General features: G+C 38.9%; 1 protein-coding gene across 1 annotated transcript in view; it reads right to left on the bottom strand.

The window, feature by feature from the left end:
* DAP (death associated protein) overlaps window positions 1-21,490 on the bottom strand; it is a 56,498-nt gene that overhangs the window by 3,310 nt on the left and 31,698 nt on the right. Inside the window, exon 3 of the mRNA XM_071736675.1 lies at window positions 1,642-1,684. Coding sequence (XP_071592776.1) covers window positions 1,642-1,684 — 43 coding nt within the window. The remainder of the gene's footprint in view (window positions 1-1,641; window positions 1,685-21,490) is intronic.

The following is a 21,490-nucleotide window of genomic DNA, read 5'->3' as shown; positions in this document are numbered from 1 at the left end:
CAAATCTTGGGGGTGGCCAGCTTTTAAATTTAACCTGCTTTTTTAACTAGGTCTGTTAGCATCAATTGTGTCATGCTGCTGTTGGCCAGGCTCAGTTTAGGTCTAACATTTAGGCCACCTATTTACGACTGGCATTTCTAGGGTCAGTCCCATGAGGTTTTCAAAAAGGAATGGGAAAAAGCTACCTTCCTTCTATCTACCAGCCACTTTCCTGTTAACTCAGCCCTGAATGCTGTTGGCTTTCCTGCTGTCTTTGCTGTCTTGCATGAGGCTGGCTTGTGAGCAGCTGCTGCCTGACTTTTCTTCCAGCCTGTCCAGATCCCTTTGAGTAGCAGCTCTGTCCTCAAAATAATTAACTGTTCCTCTCTATTTGGTGCCATCTACAAACCTGATGAGGAGTCTTCACTCTAATAAAGGCATTACACAGGACAGGTCACAGCATATAAACCTACACTTGAAATAGATGAGAACTGTTAGGTATCAGGAAACTCGAAAATACAACTGAAAAATTACTCTGTGTTCAGAAAGGCATTGCTAAGTTTTGGTGATTAGATAGAGAAGGAATTTTGATACATGTTTGGGAGCCATAAAGACTCAGAAAATTATAGAATTTTGTTCTTCATAGATTAATAAATAAAACTGTAGTTGACAGCTTACTAAGGATAATTACAGTACCCTATCAAGTCATTGATTAGCTAAATAAGAGCTGAGTTACACAATTAAGAAAATAGTGTCTTTCCATTTTGTAGCTTTTGCATGCCTACTATACCAGGGACCTGTGGGTTTTTTTCATGTCTGAGACTACCTACATCACTCATTGAAACATCAGTATCTTACAATCTTTAGAGTGCTATCAAAATTACTAAAAATTAATGCAATAATTAGTTACAGGTTATTAGTCATCTAAATTACTTAAGAGGTATCAATCTTGGGGCAGCTGGAGGAAACACAGCAGTGCCTGTCTGCTACCCCTGTGAGCTGGAGAAAACTGAATCTGCTTCTTCCTTCAACCTGCATGATCTGATACAGCAGCAGCATCTTGCAGGGAAACCACATTACACAGTCCAGTGGTGTAAGGTCAGCATGATAAAAAGTACCCATCACGCAAAGCTGTGATAAAAATCCTGTCACAACACACATGGCTTGAATTACCATTCATACAATTAATGGCTAGTTAGTACTAATGATTTAGCTTATGGATTTCCAGGTCCTGCCTGCTCTCAAAATCCAGGGAATAATGCTGTGAATCCTAAGTACCCCTGGGCACATGTGGCAGCTCCAACACATCTCCTCAAATACACATCCTTACACACAGGAGTATTGCTCCTCATCACAGATCAAGCTATAGCAGCAGAGCTACATGCAACCACTTTTCAAAATTAATGCAGAAACATCTAGTTTGGATACGAAAAGAGGACCCAATAAAGTGCTAAAATTCAAAGTAAAACAGTGGAAATAATTTCACACGAAACAAAAAAAGAATACTTAAAGGCACTTACTCGAATATAAAAAACATAAAGCCTCTTCTCATAAAAGAGGGAGACAAATGAAAAAAAGATTAATTTTGCTCTGATCATTGACAATGCTGAAAAGCCTACATTCATTTTTCTGTGACTGGAAGAAATTTAATGGTAATCTTACCCTAGCAATGACTCCAGAGATGAACACTGTTGGTTTAGGCGGGCTGAAAAAAATAAGAGGGATTACTTGTACAAATTATTTAGAAGTTAAAAATTAAAAGTACATCACACATACAATGCAAAAAAAAAAGAAAAAAAAAAAAAAAAAAAAAAAGGCATTTTTTGTCAACTAAGGACTGTTTCAAATAGACAAGACAGATTTCCTCTTCAAATCACTATTGCCTTACCAGTACTTATTGCAGACAGGAACAGACCTGTAGGTTTTGGCTGCTATTACTTCACTTTAATTGTGACAGCAATAAAAGGCTAGTTCAACAACACTCTATTCCCTACTTAAAGCTGAGAGTCTTTGTTTGTTTGCACTGTTACTTAATCCTCAAATTTTATATATTACCTGTCAGCCATACTTAAGGCTTAGAATTTTTGTATTGCAACAAGGAAAACTATAGTTGGACTAAACTTACTGCTGTGATAGAGAACAAAATAAAATTCAAGTTTATACCTGTCAATCTAATGGATTAACGTTCTCAGTCTCAGAAAAAGCAACACCTAATACTTTAAATCATAGACTTTCTTGCAAATATTTACTTACTCAGTTACATAATGCCGCAGTAAAACAAATGTTAAAAAACTTAATGCAAAGCCTGCCCTGCTTTTTCATTTGCAGACCTCCATCCATGCCAATAGAAGCAGACTCTCCAAAGGTAGGATACGACTTTGAGGCTCTGTCAGTGTGAGGGATCAGTTTCCCTGGGCCACTGATCTGCTGAACTGACCACCCCGATAGAGAGGGCTAAGTGTCACCAGGCTGGGGTGGTCACTGCCACAAGGTCTAACTTTGCAACCACTGTAAAAACTGTAAAACCAGGCATCTGCACGGAGTCTGCAGAAGGATCGAGACCAGGAGCTCCCAAAAAATCTCAACAGTAGATGTAATATTTCTGTAAAAAACCATGTAATCTGAGGGCACTGCAAATGGAGAGAAGGTCTGGAGGTGAAGTTGTGCCTCTCCCTGAGCATGTCCATAACAGAGGACCCAGGGAAGGTCATTCTTAAAGTTGGCTCATGAGAAGGATCCCTAGCCTGTGATGTTTTGGCTGATGAGGTTGGAATAGCACAAAGCAAACACAAAGCAAATGATTTACGAGAGGAATGATACTGATTATTATGATGCACTTTACAACTACACAGCTTTTAAAGATTCATTAGTTTGATGTTATGTGAAGTTAAGGTAACAGGCAGCACAGTATTAGAACTTGGTATAGTGGTTTAATAAATATGTCTGAGCCCTGTTTAAGTCATGGTATTGCTACAAAGGCTCTGAACACCCTGGTTATTTATTAAGACTCATCAACCCGTCTAGAATATTTTTAGAAGTCAAAGAGACAAAGAAATGACTAGCAAAAAGGAGAAAGGAAGGAAGTTCTGCTCTAAAATACCTCCATTTAAGAGTACCAGTGATATTTCCTGCAATGAGAAAGAATCTTTGATAGCTATATTAGACTTCTTAAATCCAATTTTCTGCTAGTTTAAACTAATAACAAGCAAAGATCAATAGCAAAACACTTCCATTTTATCCTAATTGCACTGAGCCAATTAGTATGTTAGCCTGCCTGAGATTTCCTGGATGCTGAGTAACAAACCCAAACAAATAACTCAGACCGACAAAACACAGATGTACTGCACTACCAAGGTACCATTGATAAACTAACACCATGACATTATAAAGGAAATTAACATTAAATGCAAAAAAAAAAAAAAAAAAGTGTGTGGCAAGGTTTTCTTCAACTATACATGGAATCTGGCTTTAGTCACACTCAGAGAAACACTTACTTGTTTGGCACTGCATTATTAACAATATTGGACAGTGCGAAGTTCAAATCAGAAGGAATTTTCCCGTATATTCTTACTATGACCTTTCAGAATTCAGTATACTTGGATGATGCATGAAATTCAAATCAACATTTCCCAAAAAGAGCCTGTCTTTGCTGAATGTGCTACGGCTTGTCTGCCTACCACCAGACTGTTCTATCTGCTGCCTGTTCCATAATTCTTGTTTTAAAAACAACTTCAACACTTTGTAGCTTTGGCCAAAAAATGACAACCAGAAGGAATCTCTAGCACAAAGGCTGTTTCAAACAGCCTTTCCTACTGCAAGTCATAAAAGTCTTCTCAGAAACCCCGGTCTCATGCTACTAATCTCATGCTACTAATATTTGAAGGACCAAAGCCTGCATGTGTCAAGTTCCCTGGGTACGTAATAAAGCTGGATAAAATTACAATATTTGGTACACTTATACACTTATTTTTATCCTTTTATCTAAGGAACAAGCCTGAAGACCCTATAAGGACCATTTTCAGAATCATTTAAACTAAAACACAATCCAAGGTTTATCTTTCAGCGAGTACTGCAGAATTAGTGACTAGCATATCTTTATGAAAAAAACATAAAAATAACCAATACCATTTTCCTGGTAAAAACGCCATCCTTCAGATACAAAGCATTTATCTTGGACACTACCATGAAATAATCTATTTAGCCTTGTCTATGTGCAATTGGTTTTGAGACTGTCTTCAGCTGTACTGTTGTACAATTGTACAGTTGTACTGTTTTAGGAACAGGGTACTAATTCAGACTCTCCCATGCGTGTGTGGCAGGTACCCCAAAGCCTCATACTAACTCACCTAAGGTTAATGTGAAACAGGGTTAGGATGACACAGGGCAATTCACTGAGACACAGGGAGCAACCTAATGGTAAACTAGAATTGTAAAAAATGTATCTACATCTAGTCACAGCTGAAACAGATTTTTTTTGTCCTCTCCATGGCTCTTAGATGGATTCTTCTTGTTATGCTAGATTTCCAGCTCCTAAATGGAAAAACTAATAGTAACACTGATGTGGCTTCCAGCTCGAGAGCCTCTACCCTCCATACACAAAGATCTTTTACAGAAGAAGTCCTGGCATTCATTCCTGGCTGACCTGAGTTCCCACACTTGGCTGTGGGTGCACACTCTAATGAGGATTCATCTCTCTACTTAACTGATTACAAAGGCAAAATGCTTTGCTGCTATGGAAGACACACCACCTGATTAGGAAACTCATTTCCATGTGTTAATTATTCCCTAGCAGAGAGAAAGACAGAAAGCTTGCCAGAAATATGAATGAGTGAATGTATCTATATTTATGTTCTATGTTAAAGCCATTGGCTTTCCCCTCATTTCTAATAGATTACATTCTCCTGGAAAAAATCTTTAAAGATTTAATATTATCCATTATCTTTGGTGATCTAGAGAACCAGAATCAGGCCAGAGCATATAAAATCACACATCTATACTAATGAAGAACTCAATGGATTAGAGAAAGGCCTGGATAATCTGTCACTAATTCATGCCTTAATTTCATTCTTAATGAAAGAAATCTTTCTACAGATGAACTTTATTGCAAATAATTCAGTCTCTACTGCCATACTCTCAAACTATTGGCTCTTGAGGACCTAGATTAGCTGCCAGGACCATAACTCTATGATTGTACTCTGGGACATCTACTGAGACTGCAGCGTTGCAACATCACTCCCTATCTCTCCCAAAAAGAGAAACAAAAATGTAGAAAATGCACAGGCTATCATCTCTACATTTGTGAAACACTTTCAAGTGCTTTAAATTCTATTGGTGTTTTATGCAAAGCACAACCTACATTTCCAGTATTTTGTAAGCTGTGATGGTTGCTTTGAGGATATACTTAATCTGATGAAAATCGGTTTGACAGATGTTGTTTTGAACAGCATTCCTTTGTCTGGGCATCAGTAAACAAGAAATCGAAAAATACTACCCCCTGACAAAAACTGACTTTGTTTATACATATATGTGCTTTACAGACATTTAATGCACACATTTATTTAAAGTTAGATAATAGCCACATCTGAGATTGTGTAAGGAATACAGCAGTGTGTCTGCCAAGAGAGTGTGTCAGTACTTCCAGAGCAAATCCTTATTTTATTGTAACATATGGAGAAAAAGAACACATCTGTTAAGATCTGAGTGTTCAAAGAACTTACACTGATTTTACATGTGTGATGCTGCTAAGAACTGCACCTGTTTAACATCAGACTTTCTACTGGATTAATTTATCCTGATCATATTCAAATCAAATAAAGGTTTCTATTATTCATAATACTTAAGTAAAATAAGATCTTTACCTGACATTGAGAGCAAATCACAAAGAAGATGGAATACATGAAAAGATCTTTAACTAGGTTAAATGAGGCATTAATAGTACTAAAATCCTATGCTTTCACCTTAGAGGGACTGGTTAAACTTAAGTTTGTCAGACATTACTATATAGACAAACAAAAGTGACATCAGAATTACTGTGCAATCTCCTACAAGCCACAGAACAAACATATGGCAGATGAGTACCCAACTCCATTTTAACTAGAGAAAGTGAATACATTTGTTTTCTAAATTAACAGGAAATGTTAGTTATTAACTACATCCATCTATGCATGCACACACACAAGGTATACATCTATAGATTACACAGATTCACAGCTGTTGAAGTGTACCCCCAAAGCCACATGGAGGATGAACACCTGCAGCCACTCTCCTGTCTGCAGCATCTTTACCTGATGGGATGGATCTCAATCTGATGCTGGTTGAGAGTGTCAGGTTGAATGGCAGATCTAACGTGGGGGAAGGGCTTTGAGCATCACTAACAGTACCATCCACAACAAAAGCCTACATTTAGGACTAACCAGGAAAAAAACCCAAGCATATGCATAATTCCTTTCCACATGAAATATAAAAACTCTTGAAATGGGAAATGGGTCTAACTTCAGCCAGCTGGTGTAGAAGGCTAGTGTTCCATGTTCCCTGGGTTCACAGAAAAACCAAAACATGCTAAGACAAATAAAGAACATGGAAAAGCAATGGAAAAATAGTACCTCGTGGCAAACTTCATTTAAAACACTATGCTCAGTCCAGAAACCCCATAAAGAAAGAATTAAGAGAAAAAATAAAGATGGAAAAAAAAGCTGAGAGAGCACAGAGAACATTCTACATGAAGGAAAAGGCAAGAACTATTTGCATACAGTATACACAAGAGGGGAAAATATCTTTTTTTTTTTTTTTACAAGTAGAAAAGTGACACTTGAAAGTAAAAGACAGAAATTTAAAGTTAGTAATAGCAGGTACCTTTAAAATACAATGGGACTAAATGTAGTGCTCCCTGAAAATAAGGCAAGATCAAGAGTACAGTGGGATTCAAAAGCAGAATGAAAAATGTATATGATGAAAACCTATTCACCTCAGTTAGATAAGAAATGTGCAAAAGTTGTATGAACGCTGATGCTACAGGGCTCAAGCTACCCATAAACTGATCAGGACTAGAAAGAAATATCTTCTGAGCAGTGGTTAAACTTTGATATGGCATTACCCTATCTGCCTTCAATTAAATATCCTAAGAGATTATCTTCCTGATACATCTGACTCATCCAAAATTCATCTAGATACTTTAAATCAGGTTAAAAGCACATTGTCAAGATGCTCAGTGTGCCAACTTTTAAAACAGGCTAGCCTACTTAAAAAAGGATAGAACTATACAGGTGCAAGACTTTTGTTAGGCTAGAAGATAATTCGTTTTTTGTCAAAGTAAAAAAATGTTAAATTCTTTAAAACTACATTAAATTCATCTCCTTAGTGGGAATGATTCTTATTTGTCTTTTCATACTTGTGGGAATTAATGAGAAGTCTTATCACAGGCAACCACCTTTTGCTGTTTAAGTGGGCCTGGCAAACAGACATACAGAATACATACATGCAGGTTTTAAAAGCTAAGGAACCAAAAACATGTTATAAGTTTTAACTACCAAAGAGTAACTCAGGAGTTTGTAACTTGGTGTTTCTTTCCTTTAACCAAATAATATAATGGCATACAGTGGGACTCACAGTTGGCTTCTAGCTGTTGGAAGCAAAGGAGAAATTCCCACCAATTCCAGGCTGCAAACTGTAGAGGCACCCAGGCAGAACCAGAGCTGCCCTCAGCTCCCTGAAACCACTGGGTGAATGCAGCATGCAGTCAGCATGTACCTCACCCCTCTGGCACCCCAAAGCACAAGGAACTTGAAAACATGAGCACAACTTTCTACTGAGCAGACTGGCCTTTATTTCCTTGCCCATCTCCAAATAAACATATCATTCACTCTCATTAACAAGTTGCTCAGGCAAGCAAAATGAGACACAGGGATGAAATAGTATCATCAGCAGTTACCCATTGATGCTTCAGTTGTCCCCTAAATAGAGCAAGTTTTGCAATATTCTGCCTTGCTCTGGCATGACATTCACTCCAAGAACAGAAAGTTCTCCAAATATTTTAAGCAGAATTTTGCTTTCAGTCAACAAAACCTCAGACTTTAATCTTTCCCTTGTCTTTTCTGGAATTACAATAATTTTGGCCAGTTGTTCAAACCATCCAGCCTAATCTTCAAGGATGCTTGGGATTTATATTCTTTGGTTAAGAAACATGAAAGCTAACTAGTCTTATTTTCAGTCTAAGGCCTCTTTAAAGACATCCAGATACTTCTTTGTAGGGATGATTATTTGAATTTACATCATTGCCTTTGATTTTGGCATTGTCCACAAAAATAAATTCCAGGATGATTAAAAACACACTGAGATGATTAAAAACATTTCTCAGCAATATACTAAAACTAACAAGCACACTGCTCATCAGCTTGTCTGAAATACTCTCCCACTGCTTACAATAGATTTAGGTTATTAATTTTCTGGACAGAAAGGTAATAATTAGTCTGACTGACTACCAGAGGGAAATATTCTAGCTCGCTGCACGGGGACACAGAGTAACTGATATTTTATGATAATTTATCTGGCTGAGGTAATTTGTTTATCTGCCATAGCTTTCAAACGTTTAAGATCACCCACAGGATGGCACTATTGAACCTCTAAGTATCATCTACAGTAAGAAGGGAAATATCTCAAGGAAATCCAGGTGCTGCAGCAAATTCTAAAACGAGTAAGAAAGCAAAGCTTCCCCTCAATGCCAAACCATGATGAAATGTAGTACATACACACACACACAAATTCATATACATAACTACAGACACACATATTGGAAAACAATTTTCTTGTCCCCATGTCTGTGCCCCAGTACTTCCCCTGAGATAGCTTCCACTCTGCTAAAATCTTCCTTTTCCTTCACAGCAAAATTAATGCAAGTTTGAAGGAAGAACTCAATGCCCTGTCAGGAAATTTTAATGACTATTTGCTTTGCTATTCACATACAAGCAAGCAGGGTATTCCGATCTTTTAATGAGGCGGTAAATCACTGGTCATTATATTTAATAGAAACTGATTGACATTCATTGTTCTTACATTCACTGTCAAAGTATTGCAGCATATGGACTGATTAATCTCACCAGCCTCCCATTTATCTTTGGTTTTAGTGCATCTGCTAGCCATAAATGAAAATTATTTAAGAAAGATATCCACAATCTCTTACCTATATTCTTGTACATGACATTGCTATTAGAGGGTAGATTTCTCTTTCCTGCCTTCTTCTGAACCCCAGATGAAGATTTAATTGTTTAACCTTTTCTATAGACTCAGAGGATTTAGACATAGTTTCTAATTCTCCAGCTGCTGGGTCATTTATTAGTGCTCAATCCTGTCACTGCAATATCTATGTTAGCTTTTGGTGAACAGCAATGACAAACTTCTCACAGGCAGGGATCTCAGCACCAGCCCATTTAGTATCTGAAGCCACATAACTATGGATAACTGAGAACTATGAAAACTGACACAAAGCAAGCAGTACTTCAGTGGTGACACAACCCAAAGGAAACTCTAAAATACAGAATGAAGTAGGGCAGACTTTAAGCATTTGCAAAATGGTCAGCAAAGGGGAGGGAGGACTAAGTCTTCCCCATATTAGTCAAGTCCTGAAGTGTATCCCCATGCATGTTCCCATGTCAGTAACATACTGAGAATATCATGACCATGGACCCACACTGCAGGGTCTCAGCTACAGACACATTTACCCAGTTGTGGCACTTTCCTCCAGCAGCTGAAAGATGGAGTGGAACTGGAAAAACAGTGTGACACTGTCCTAAGAAAACACAATGTCAGTGCAATGAAGGAGACAGAGAAGGCAAAAGCTAATGAGAAGGGGAAGATCTTCACACACTCCTGCCCAGGTTAATCTGTGTTTGTCTCAGAGACACACAGGAGCAGCCTACAATTTTCTAACCTTCCCTGTTACAGTTTATACCTTTAACAGGTATAATCTTGTTTCCCGATGTCTCAAGCCAGAACTGCAATGTAATTTATTACCCCAAACTACTCTGCAGACACTAAGTCAAATGTACATCAATGTGTCTGCATGTGCATAAATACTAAAACATCTTCCACAGCCACAGCACTACTGTGAGGCGTATTCTCAACTCAATTTGACACCATGCATTCTGCATTGATTTCCATTCTGCAGTCACATCCCACTGTTACACTAAAGTAAAAGCAGACAGAATTCAGCTTTACTTTAACTTTTGTGGCTGTTCACAGCTCCATCAACAGAAGACTGTGATGAAGTTCTTGCCCATTTCAACAGGCCATACCTGGGAAAGTTCAAGCACAATAAAGGGCATTGTGGAGGGTCATGAAGACACTCTAGTAGCATCACATCCCTTACTGCAGAGCTGGCTGTGTTGGTCAGGAACTTGCTATAGTGTTTAGTAGAACCTGCCAAAGTTACTGACACAATTCTCCATATTCTTCAGTGGCAAGTGGCATTTTAGAAGCATAAAACTTGTCATAGGAATTCCTCTTAATTCAGATATAGGAAAAAAGAAACACATTATTTAAGTATGCAATCTTGTATTTAGAGCTCATAATGAGCAACACAGTCAGAATTAAAAAATGCTTTCAGCTTAACAGCTTATTCAGAAACATTCTGACCCCTAATAAAATGAGGAAGGAACTGCTTCATTCCTGTACCACCATCACTATGCCTGCTGCTGAGTTGTGGTGGTTGCAAACGCAGCATCTTCATTTTCCATCTAGTCCTATCACCTGAACACAATCAGAACAAGCTGCTTCTGCCCTCCATGTTTATCTTAAGGGTTACATTAGATATTACGAACCATCTTCTTAAAAACTTCTACTAATGTCAATGAGACTGGAACTTGGTACCAAGAAAACACATATGAAATGCCCTTGAATAAATCAACAGCAATAGGATTCAAAGCATAACAATTGGAAGGATTTCAAGGAGTTCCTAGATGGGGAGCTTTTACTCGGTGTGAAATTAACACCTACCTTTTCAAAGTGATAATAAAGCCATGACAATTATAATTGGGCAACAGATCAATGTGCTGCTACATCATGAATAGAATTCTATAGCATACCCATTCATTTCAACGGGATGTAAAAATCTTAAAGCAACTAAATGTCAATACTACTAGTGCTTTTTCTGTTAATCTAACAAACATGGCTGCTCATTTTCTAGTTAAGTTTGTTAGATCTGTCACATCCAGGCACTCGGTTTGTCTGAATGGCTTTAATTGCTTTAATAATGGTTGAAGCAGTTAATTCCCTTAAAGAAATACTATAGCACCTGCAAGGGGGCAGCTACCTACTTGACACTACCACATAAAACAGGGTTAGATTCTATTTGTGATGTATACATAGCTTTGCTTCTTCACTTTGCTTCCACAGTACAGACAGATCAGTCTGTCTGAGGAAAGGAAAACAAAACAAGCATCCACAGTCTCAGCTGAGTTCGCTTTTATTAAAAAGCAGCAATACGGTTGGTACTTTATACTGGTAATTTGTACTAATATTTTATACTGGTCATTTCTATACAAAGCACAAGAGAAAAGAAAAAAGACACCAAAAATAGCCTATTTTAATTTATCCACTACTCTGTGGTACAGTTCTGGTGAGAGCATTGCCTAATGTCACTGTAGTTCTAGCTGAAGGGTGTCCTCAGCAAGAACAGTTTTTCCAAAACAACTGTTTAGTGGTAGTACTTCTGGCCACTGTCTGGATCTTTTAGCAAGTGACAATACAATAAGAGTTTTATATCTATATATTAAAAAACAATATATATATATATATACATAAGAATGAGTTATGTATATTATATATTACATATAAGTTATATATATTATATATATAATAATATATATAAGAGTTCACTTAAGAAGTCATTAGCTTACTCACCTCTGAAATCAGAGACAATGATATAAGTAAAACATACTTCTTGTTTCAAAACTAAAGTGTACCTATCTAAGTACCCATTTAGGTTAGACTATCCAAACAATTTTTTTGTTCCTAAAGATTACTTGATTCCTTTGTATGCTTCAATAAGCCATTTCTGTCACCCTGTGTGTACCTGAACACGCACACATTTTAATTAATAGCTTTTTATTTGCTAATGAACCAGGGTATACTTTTTGTAGAAGTCTATTAATATGCAAATGGAGGGCACTCTCCCGATTCAGAAGGTCATTTTTACTCTATGTAGTTCAACAGAGTAATGGAGTCTCACTACATCAGTGTGAAAATTAATGAAACTTATCATACCGTAATCAGATTTTCAAACAATTAAAAAGTGGAAATAGTAAATTGTCACAATATGTGCACCTTCTATCATACACAGTCAGGTTTGCCCATTGGTAACACTATACTGCATGACTTTTCATAATGCTGCATGATCTACTGACAGCTTATTCTAATTTTCACATGTTGAAGGAACATTTTGTAAATATGAGACATTTCCACTACAAAAATGTATTTACCATTATTTATCTCTTGGTTCCATTACATTTTCTTATTTTCCAACCCACCATTAAGACTCTCAAATTTTCGGGGATCTAGAAAAACGTCTGTGTAATCCGGACTTTTTATTTCAAGAATTCAATATAAAATACATTCCTATTTAATTTTCATTACAAAAGCAGTAGGTTAGAGGAAGCTCTAGATGCACAGCAGCAGGATCCAGAGGAAATTTTTTAATGGAACTTTTTGGCAGAGGTTGCAGGGGAGGTAATGACCCCATCCTTCCATCTACCTCTAGCTACTTCTTTGCAGCCTCTTACCCTGCAAGGGCTAATTCCCAAACCAGCAGGGTTTTTTGGTTGTTTTTAGTAACACGTTAACTATGCACAATGGTAAGTTAATCACCAAATGGTTTATATTCTAAATAGTGATAACTCTAGGTAACAAAGTATCTCCAAAGTCAGTGCCTTCTTCAGAAGACATTTCTGTAGTTTAGATTATAATCACTTCATATGTAAATAGAAAAGATGAAGAATTTGGACTTCTAGCAGCCAAATTTTGCTGCAGGCTGAAGTGAAAGATGATGCACTGCCTGACTCAGCTGAACTCTTCTGAATTCACATGATCTTAGAAGCAGCTGAAAACCTCTGCAACGAGAAGTCCTAAAAATACTTCATAGGAACTGCACCATTTTTCATCTTTATTCTTTTTTTATCAAAGACTTAGGGAGGAAATTAAAGACATACCAGCCTCAGATTCCCAAGTCAAAGAACTCCAAGATAAGATTCTGCTGGTTAACTTGCATCAGGAAAACAGAACCATGAAAGAATGTGAACAGTGACAGAGACAGTAGAAATCATACTGATAGAAATACATGTATCTGAGAAAGGCCTGACACTCCATAAAAGCTCTAAATTCTGGTTTGATAAGTTACAATATAGATATCTCTTAAAAACTGGGGAAAAAAAAAAAAAAAAAAAAAAAAGGCCAAGCTTTCATTTAACTGAAAACTACAGATATTACTTTAATTTTTTATTCAGATGAAACCCAGTTCTGAAAAATCAACTAGCATAGCTCAATGGAAAGCAAGAAAGCTAGATGTAATGACAGTGTATTTTGGGAAATGGTATCTCTCTGTGGTCACTTCTTAGTTTCATCGTGATCCCCAGAGCTCCTACCACATAGCAGGTGCAAATCAAGTAAGACTAAAATTCAGGTTGTTCCCAGACACATAAAACTGGCCCAATAAATATCTAGTCTCTAATAGGGGCTGAAAAAGAACAACCACATGGATTACTACAGGTTTTTGGTCAGAACTACATAGTTATGCTTAAGAAATCAAACTGCTTGTGCTTGTATTCACTTACAATCTTCCTTTCACATAATATCCTGAGATCACATTTTAAAAACCAGTATGTGCAGACTTCTGACCAGCAAACAAGTATACACAGGCTTTTGATGTCAAGTACCGACCCATTCATTCTGAGCTTATCACTGTGGAAAAAAAAAACAAACCAAAAAGAGCAGGTGTAAAGAGAATGTCCTTAATTTATCAAAAGGCCAAACCATTTTCTAATTTTCACCCTCTGTATTTATGGTAAAACTCTGTATTAACCAATGTAGCATTCCCATTATTAACCTGCATTTTCAAGGGAGAAGACATGCCTCTTGTGTATGCTTGCTCTGAATACCTGCCGCTATTGACAGTAAAACTGACAGAAGGGTACTGGTCTCCTGTCATATTTATTTAAAATCTTTATACAGAAGAAGTCCACGGAGACATACCCTAAGCATCCAGATGACAGCAATGCTATTGCTGCAACATAATGGCCAGCTGGAAACTGAAGTTTAATTTCATTTTTGTCTATCAAAGGGATCTCTTCTAGATATTTTCAGTTGCAAAAAGCAGAATTTCCACACAATTTACAGCAGGAATCTTCAACCCTAACTGTAACACATAGAAGTGAAAAAAAAAGTGTACAGGAATTTTAAGCAAGAAAAGCAAGTTTTGTTATGAAGCTCTGCTGTGAAGAACAGTAACCTTCACTTTTGCAACATGGAGAGGATAATAGCACAATCCACAGTTCAGGAAAAACACAATGCAATCATACTACTTGATCAGTGAGTGGAAGTAAGAAGAGAAGGCTCATTCTTCTCAAGGACAGATAGTTCAAGAATTTTTTGAGTTCTGGGCAGAAGTACAATACGAGAGGAAACTGTAGGGGCAAAGTGAGAGACAGGATGGAGAAATGGGAGATTAAAAAAAAAGAAGGAAAGGAAGAAAGGGGATCATCTCCTTCAGCAGTACTGCTGAATAAGTATCAGAAAGATGTTAAAACACAATAGAAGTACCTCCTCCAAAAGGCCTAGATGACAGGGCAGAAGACCCAGGAACATGATACATGTTACAAGAACTAGGCATCTTGTTTTGTAGGCTACAGTCATCATCATCATCATCATCATCATGTCTTGTCTTTGCGAACAAAGATTTCAGAGGGGCTCTCCCCACGCTTGCTACAAGCCCGCTGGTGGCTAATGAGGCCAATGTGGGACAGGCAGTGGGGCTGCAAAAGGCCCAGCAGAAAGTGTCCTGTGAGGGGGCAGCCAAGGCATGGTTCTTTCTGTGCTGTCTTTTCTCCTCCAGACTGATTCTACTGTGTCCTCAAAGGAGGCAACAGCATTATGGATGGTGTCTCCATGTCTCCTGACAGGAGGCCGGAGTGAAGCATTGATGGCTCCCCCTTCCCAAGCAGGCTCAGCTTGGTTGCTTCAAGACTGTTGTGAATTGATAGTATCACTGATACCTTGGCCTTGGGCACCCCCATCTGCTGCCTAGTCCAGTGTGGAGCCTTTGAGGAGAGCAAGTTCCATATTTACATATTTTATGTACATCTGTAATTCACTATTACTACCTCATTAAACCTACCCTAGTTTTTTCTTCCAGCCTTAAAGTCTCTATCCCTTATTTCCTACTTCTCCAGAGTAGTGGGGGAATAACAGAGAGCATCTGTCACTGTGTAATTACTGTCTAAAACCATAACATGTCACATGAGAAAAGACCGATGCATTTTGTAGCCTATGCAGAGATGAGGGGCACCCTCATTCTATTGAAAAAAAGCACCAAGACAGATTTACCACTCCTATGGAAAGCACTGATAAGGCACTAGCAGTAGTGAACCACCAGGCTATTTCCAGAATCCTAGCCTCCATATAGACTACTGTAGATCCTCAATCTTTTATGAATCAAAAGGTTATGACTTGAGCATTTGAAAAGGAAAGCTCACAACTGTCCACAGCAGAAGAAAAACACATAGGAAATGGCCCACACTCCCCATCTGCTCTGTGCTGGCATGGTACAGCCATGACATGTGACAGAAATGATGTACCTAGCATTACATCAAAGAGGGGGGATATGATCACCCATGGAAGTAATGGAAGGCATGCTGATTTTAGTCTACATTCATTTTGGAGAGCTTCAAGTAACAGAAGGGAGTTAACACAGAGTGGAAACACTACAGAAAAGGTAAGCTAAGCCAGTTCACTACTAACCAAGTCTACCTGAAGGAATTCCTCTCTGTTTTTCCCTAGGTCTCACAGACTTTAATAACTTTCTCATCAACCAATCAATGCTCAGGAAGTTTCATTTTGATTTCTCCTAAGTGTTATCTTACTTTCACTCTTGGCATATGAAGCAATTTGATCAGCTGTTACCGTTTCTTTTAGGTATGGTAATCTTGAGGAACAGATTAATTAAAAACTTAAATCAGGCTGACAGGTGTGACTATTCAGTGGTGCTTTTTAAATGGAAATGCATATTTAAAACTTCAGGAAGGCTTGTGATTATTTCAGGTTGGTCAGGTTTTGGATCAAATCAAAATATTAACATCGGAATGTGAAAGTGTAATTTGGTGGTGTTTACATCCTTGGAAATCTAAGAAAAACCTATTCAAGTATCTTGTGTATCATAATGCACATAATGAAACAGTTTCAAAAGTAGTTTATAAACCTGAAATCTGTCTATTTTCATTAATAGACTGCTGCAATTTCCCAAGAGGTTAGGGATTCACAATTTTACTTGATTTAAACAGGAACACTGTACCTCTGAAAACGGAATGAAGAGCTTCAACTAGGGTGTAAATACACTTGAGAAACCAACCCGATCTCCTTCCATGACCTGCCTGGCTGTGCACTTAGTCTACCTGGACTTCAGTAAAGCCTTTGACACAATCTCCCAAACCATTCTCCTACAGAAGCTATTGGCCCATGGCACAGACAGGTGTACTCTTCACTGGGTTAAAAACTGGCTGTGTGGCCAAGCACAGTGTTGTAGTCACATGAGTTAAATCCAGTTTGTTGGTCAGGTGGTGTCCACCAGGGCTCAGTTTTCGGGCCAGTCCTGTTCAATATCTTTATCAACAATATAGATAAGGGGATTGAGTGCTTCCTCAGTTAAGTTTGCAGATGACACCAAGTTGGGTAGGATCACTGATGTGCTTGAGGATAGGAAGGCTCTGCAGAGGTATCTGGACAGGATGAGTCAATGGACCTAGGCCAATTGTACGAGGTTTAACAAGACCAAACATCAGGTCTTGTGCTTGGGTCAGAGCAACTCCAGGGAATGCTACAGGCTTGGGGAGAAGTGGCTGGAAAGGTGCCAGGAAAAGGACCTGGGGGTGCTGGTCAACACCTGACTTGAATACAAGCCATCAGTGTGTCCAGGCAGCCAAGAAGGCCAACAGCATCCTGGCTTCTATCCGGAACAGTGCGGCCAGCAGGAGCAGGGAAGCAATCGTGTCCCTATACTCAGCACTGGTGAGGCTGCACCTCAAGTACCCTGTTCAGTTCTGGGCCCCTCTGTACCAGAAAACATTGAGGTGCTATAGAGAGTTCGAGAGGGCAACCAAGCTGGTGAAGGGTCTGGAGAACAAGTCCTGTAAGGAGAGGCTGAGGGAACTGTGAGTGTTTAGTTTGAAAAAGAGGAGGCTAAGAGGAGACCTTTTTGGTCTCTACAATTACCTGAAAGGAGGTTGTAGTAAGGTGGATGTTGGCTTCCTCTCCAAAATAAATAATGATCAGACTAGAGGAAATTACCTGAGAGCTGTACCAGGGGAGACTAGATATAGACTAGATATTAACACTGGAATGGGCTGCCCAGGGAGGTGGTGGAGTCACCATCCCTGGAGATATTAACAATCCATGTAGATGAGGCACTTCAGGACATGCTTTAGTGGAATGGTGGCAGGTTTTTTTTCTTGCTTTTTTGGTTCCTTTGGGTTTTTACTGTGTTGGCAGTTGTACACTGTGATCATAGAAGTCTTTTCCAGTTCTGATGATTCTGTGAACTACTGAATTTTCAGTAGAACATTTAACTTAGCCTGCATAATCACTGCCAAAGAAGCATGACAAAATAGAAGCATCTGATACAGTCCTTGGAGAAAATGTAAAAAGAATTTGAGCACAAATGCAAAGATTAAACAGGAAAGAGCCAAAGAGCTGGCTGTCCACCTGCTCACACACAGTCTTGGTTTTTGGTCTACAGAGTCTAATTTTCAATAGGTAACTGATATTTTTCTATGAACAATTTGGTTGTAATGATAAGAAAATACCATATTGTGCAAAATGTGGGGTTGACAACCCAAAAGTCCTTTAAGTAAAGAACAGGCAATGCAAGTAGAGACCAAATCAAACACCTTTGCTACTGTGACCTTAACCCTGGACTTACACTTCAGTATCCTCTCTAGTGGTTTATCTGTGTCGGGAACCACAAGGGAAGACAAGTGGCCAATCAATGTGATTGATAAACAAGCTTCAACTTTATTGAGGGTTCAGGGTTCCATTTATACTGTTTCTGTTAATTATGCCTACGAATCAGTTACTGATTGGCTACTACAAAAAAGTTACATTTGCATGCTCCCCCCACTTGGGGATTTTCCACCTGGACCCACACCTTTTTTACTTGCTACCTTACTTTTTCAAACTTTGTAACAAAACCTCCAAGGACACTGTGTTCTTGCCATGTCTCTTTACCAAGCCATTCTCCAACAATCTGACTGCAGCTTTGTCTGTCAGCAGTACCCCTGCACAGAGACGAGGCCACAAGATCACTACAATGACCTGCAATGAGGTGCAGGCTACCTCTGGACATTCAAATGACCGTGGCAATTTCGCTTTGAAAATCACTGGCTTTTTCTTCCTTTTCAGACCATGTTGCTATTGTATATGTATTTTTGCACACAAAATGCATTCATGTCTCACACTGACAGTCAGAACACAAACTGGACTGTTTGGACCAGTGAAGTCATAGATAACTAAGAGTTGGCTCCCTGTTCTTCCATCAACCCAATTTGTAACATCTGGGGATGCCTTCATATGGTGCCACTCTGAAAAAGCAAGGTGGCTGTCCTGGATCATCCCATCTCCCAGATGTGCTGCTTGGGTGGCTCCTCCCAGACAGTGGCACAAAGGACAAGTGCTTCCTCAAAGACTTACTAAAGGTCTGCCACTACACTTTATATTGATTTAAAACTGCTGTCTTGGACTATGTCTCTGCTTTAATCCAAGTCTCTTCTATCTTCTCAAAGTATTGGAAACACTCCTAACCTATTTCCTGGTCATACTGTTCACAGAGTTCATAAGACAAAACTGTCTTCAATGATTCTGCTTATTTTCCAGAACTAGAAGATCCATCTCTAGAAAGACAACACTGAAAGAATTAATATAACAAAAGACAGAACTGCAATTACACTGCAGTTGACAAGAGAACCACAGAATGATTGAGGTTGGCAGGGACCTGTGGAGGTCATCTCATCCAAGCCCCTGTTTGATCTAGGTCACCTAGAGCAGGTTGGCCAGGACCATGTCCAGATGTCTTTTGATTATCTCTAAGGATCATGACACCACAACCTCTCTGGACAACCTGTGCTAGTGCTCCATTACCCTCACAATAAAACCAAAAGAAAACAAAAACAACAACAACAACAAAAACCCCCAAACAAACAACCAAAACAGCAACAAAACCAAACAACAAACAGCCTAAAACAAGAAACGAAAAAAAAAAGAAGCATTTCCTGATGTTCAGAGGGCATCTCCTGTGTTTCAGGAAAATCTCAAAAAACCCAAGAAAAATCATGTTTGTTCCTCTCAGATACCTTAGATCAGTGAACTGATTATCTAAGGATTGTTTTCAGTGATCAATTGGTTCTTGGAATTCATCAGCTAAGGGGAGATAAATGTAAAAAAAATAAAAACCTTGAAGTGATGCATGGCGGAAGTCATGGGGTGGGACTCACATGACATTACTCACTGGAATATCTCCAGCTATACAGAAGTCAAAGGATATTACCTCTTAACTTTTTAAAAATTCATCTTGATACTTCTTGAAATATTCATGTATGACTGACAACAGAATCAAGACAGTTCCCAGCAGGACTTGACTTCCTCCACAGAAAGGAGTTTGCCTACCTTGCTTACCTATCTCTTGCAAGTAGAAGAGATCTCTACCACAGAAAGTGCTGGAAAACAGGGATGTATCCCAGCTATTTGAATATTTAGCTTCAAAGGAAGGTAAGCTGTTCTGCCACACTGGGAGTGTGAGAGTAGGTGCAACTTTAACAAACAGTAGTATTGCCACAGCTTACAGGAGAGTCTCAACTGCCTCTTCTTTGTCAAAAATATTCCCTCAGGCATTTGAGTGTAGCAAAAATATACGAGGTACTGAGGTGACAGCATTATTCCCACAATGGCCTTATGACACAGGCAAGGTAAGAGAGGTAGGCATCTTCAGGTTTGAAATAGTAGTTTATTTCAAATATATAAAGGTCCACAAGACCAAAAGCTCATCTCCATTTCCAGACATGTTAGGAAGTCTAATGAGATACACCATCTGTGTATGTAGATAAAGCATTTGTGCTTGCATGTATCTGTCACATATGTACTAAGGTAGAGCAAATACAGTTTACCCTGTACACGATTTCTCAAAGCCTCATGGGGACTGTCCTGCAATTTTGTCAGACAGCAATAGCCCCCAATAAGAACACACAAAACACCAGCTATGTTTTATTATCATTGCTTCTATATGTTGCCCCTACTATACACTGTTACAGAGGAAAATCCCAGGAGTGGAGAAAAGACAAGCTTCACAGACCAGGCAGGAACAGATGAAAACAAACCAGACAAAAAGATTGGGATTTGTGAAATAGAGGTAAGGACACCTGAAGCTAAACTGGAGAAAAACAATACAGTGTGTTAAGTGATGAAGTACAGGCTGAAGAAGAGATCAGACTCAGTTTTACAACTAATACCCTACATTGCTGTCCCAGTGAACAGCAAGCTTAACACCAGCCAGCAGTCTCCCCTGGAAGCATATAGAGCCAGCAGTATTTTGTGTTGGAGATTATCCCCCTCTGGTGAGCACTCACTAGACCACACCTGGAATACTGCATCCAGCTCTAGGCCTCCCAACATAAGACATCAATAAATCAGAGTGAGCTAAGTGAGGTCCATGAGGATACCCAGGGTATTGGACCACTAACACTGTTGAGCAAAGGCTCAGAAACCTGGGGTTGTTCTGCCCCCAGGAAATGAAGGCCTTGGGGAAACCTAACAGCAGTCTGCCAGTGCCCACAGGGAGGTTAAAAATAAGACAGAGCCAGACCCTATGGAGTGGTGCAGTTCTGCAGGGTGAGAGACAATGGGAGTAAGTTGAAACAAGGGAGATTCAGATTAGGTATGAGGAGAAACTTAGTAAAGTCAGGCAGCAGAATGGGTTACCCTTAGGTACTGTGAAGCCTCCATCTCTAGAGGTTTTCAAGACCTGGCTGAATGAATAAAGCCCCGAGTATTCATTCTGATCTGACTTTATACTTAACCCTACTTTGAGCCTAGACTAGAGATGGCTTGAGGTTCTCTCCAGCTGCAGTTACCCTATGATCCAGAGCGTGGACTGTATTCATAACATGCTATAGTTTATAGGAAGCTCAGAAGTCTACTATTTAAACCAGACAATCTGCACATAGTAATTAGTTTTTAATGGTGACCAACAGCAGCTCTTCAGGAAAAGTGC

The sequence above is a fragment of the Heliangelus exortis genome, chromosome 2 (genome assembly GCF_036169615.1).
Source record: "Heliangelus exortis chromosome 2, bHelExo1.hap1, whole genome shotgun sequence".
Classification (NCBI taxonomy): Eukaryota; Metazoa; Chordata; class Aves; order Apodiformes; family Trochilidae; genus Heliangelus; species Heliangelus exortis.
This window is presented reverse-complemented; position numbering and strand designations above follow the sequence as displayed.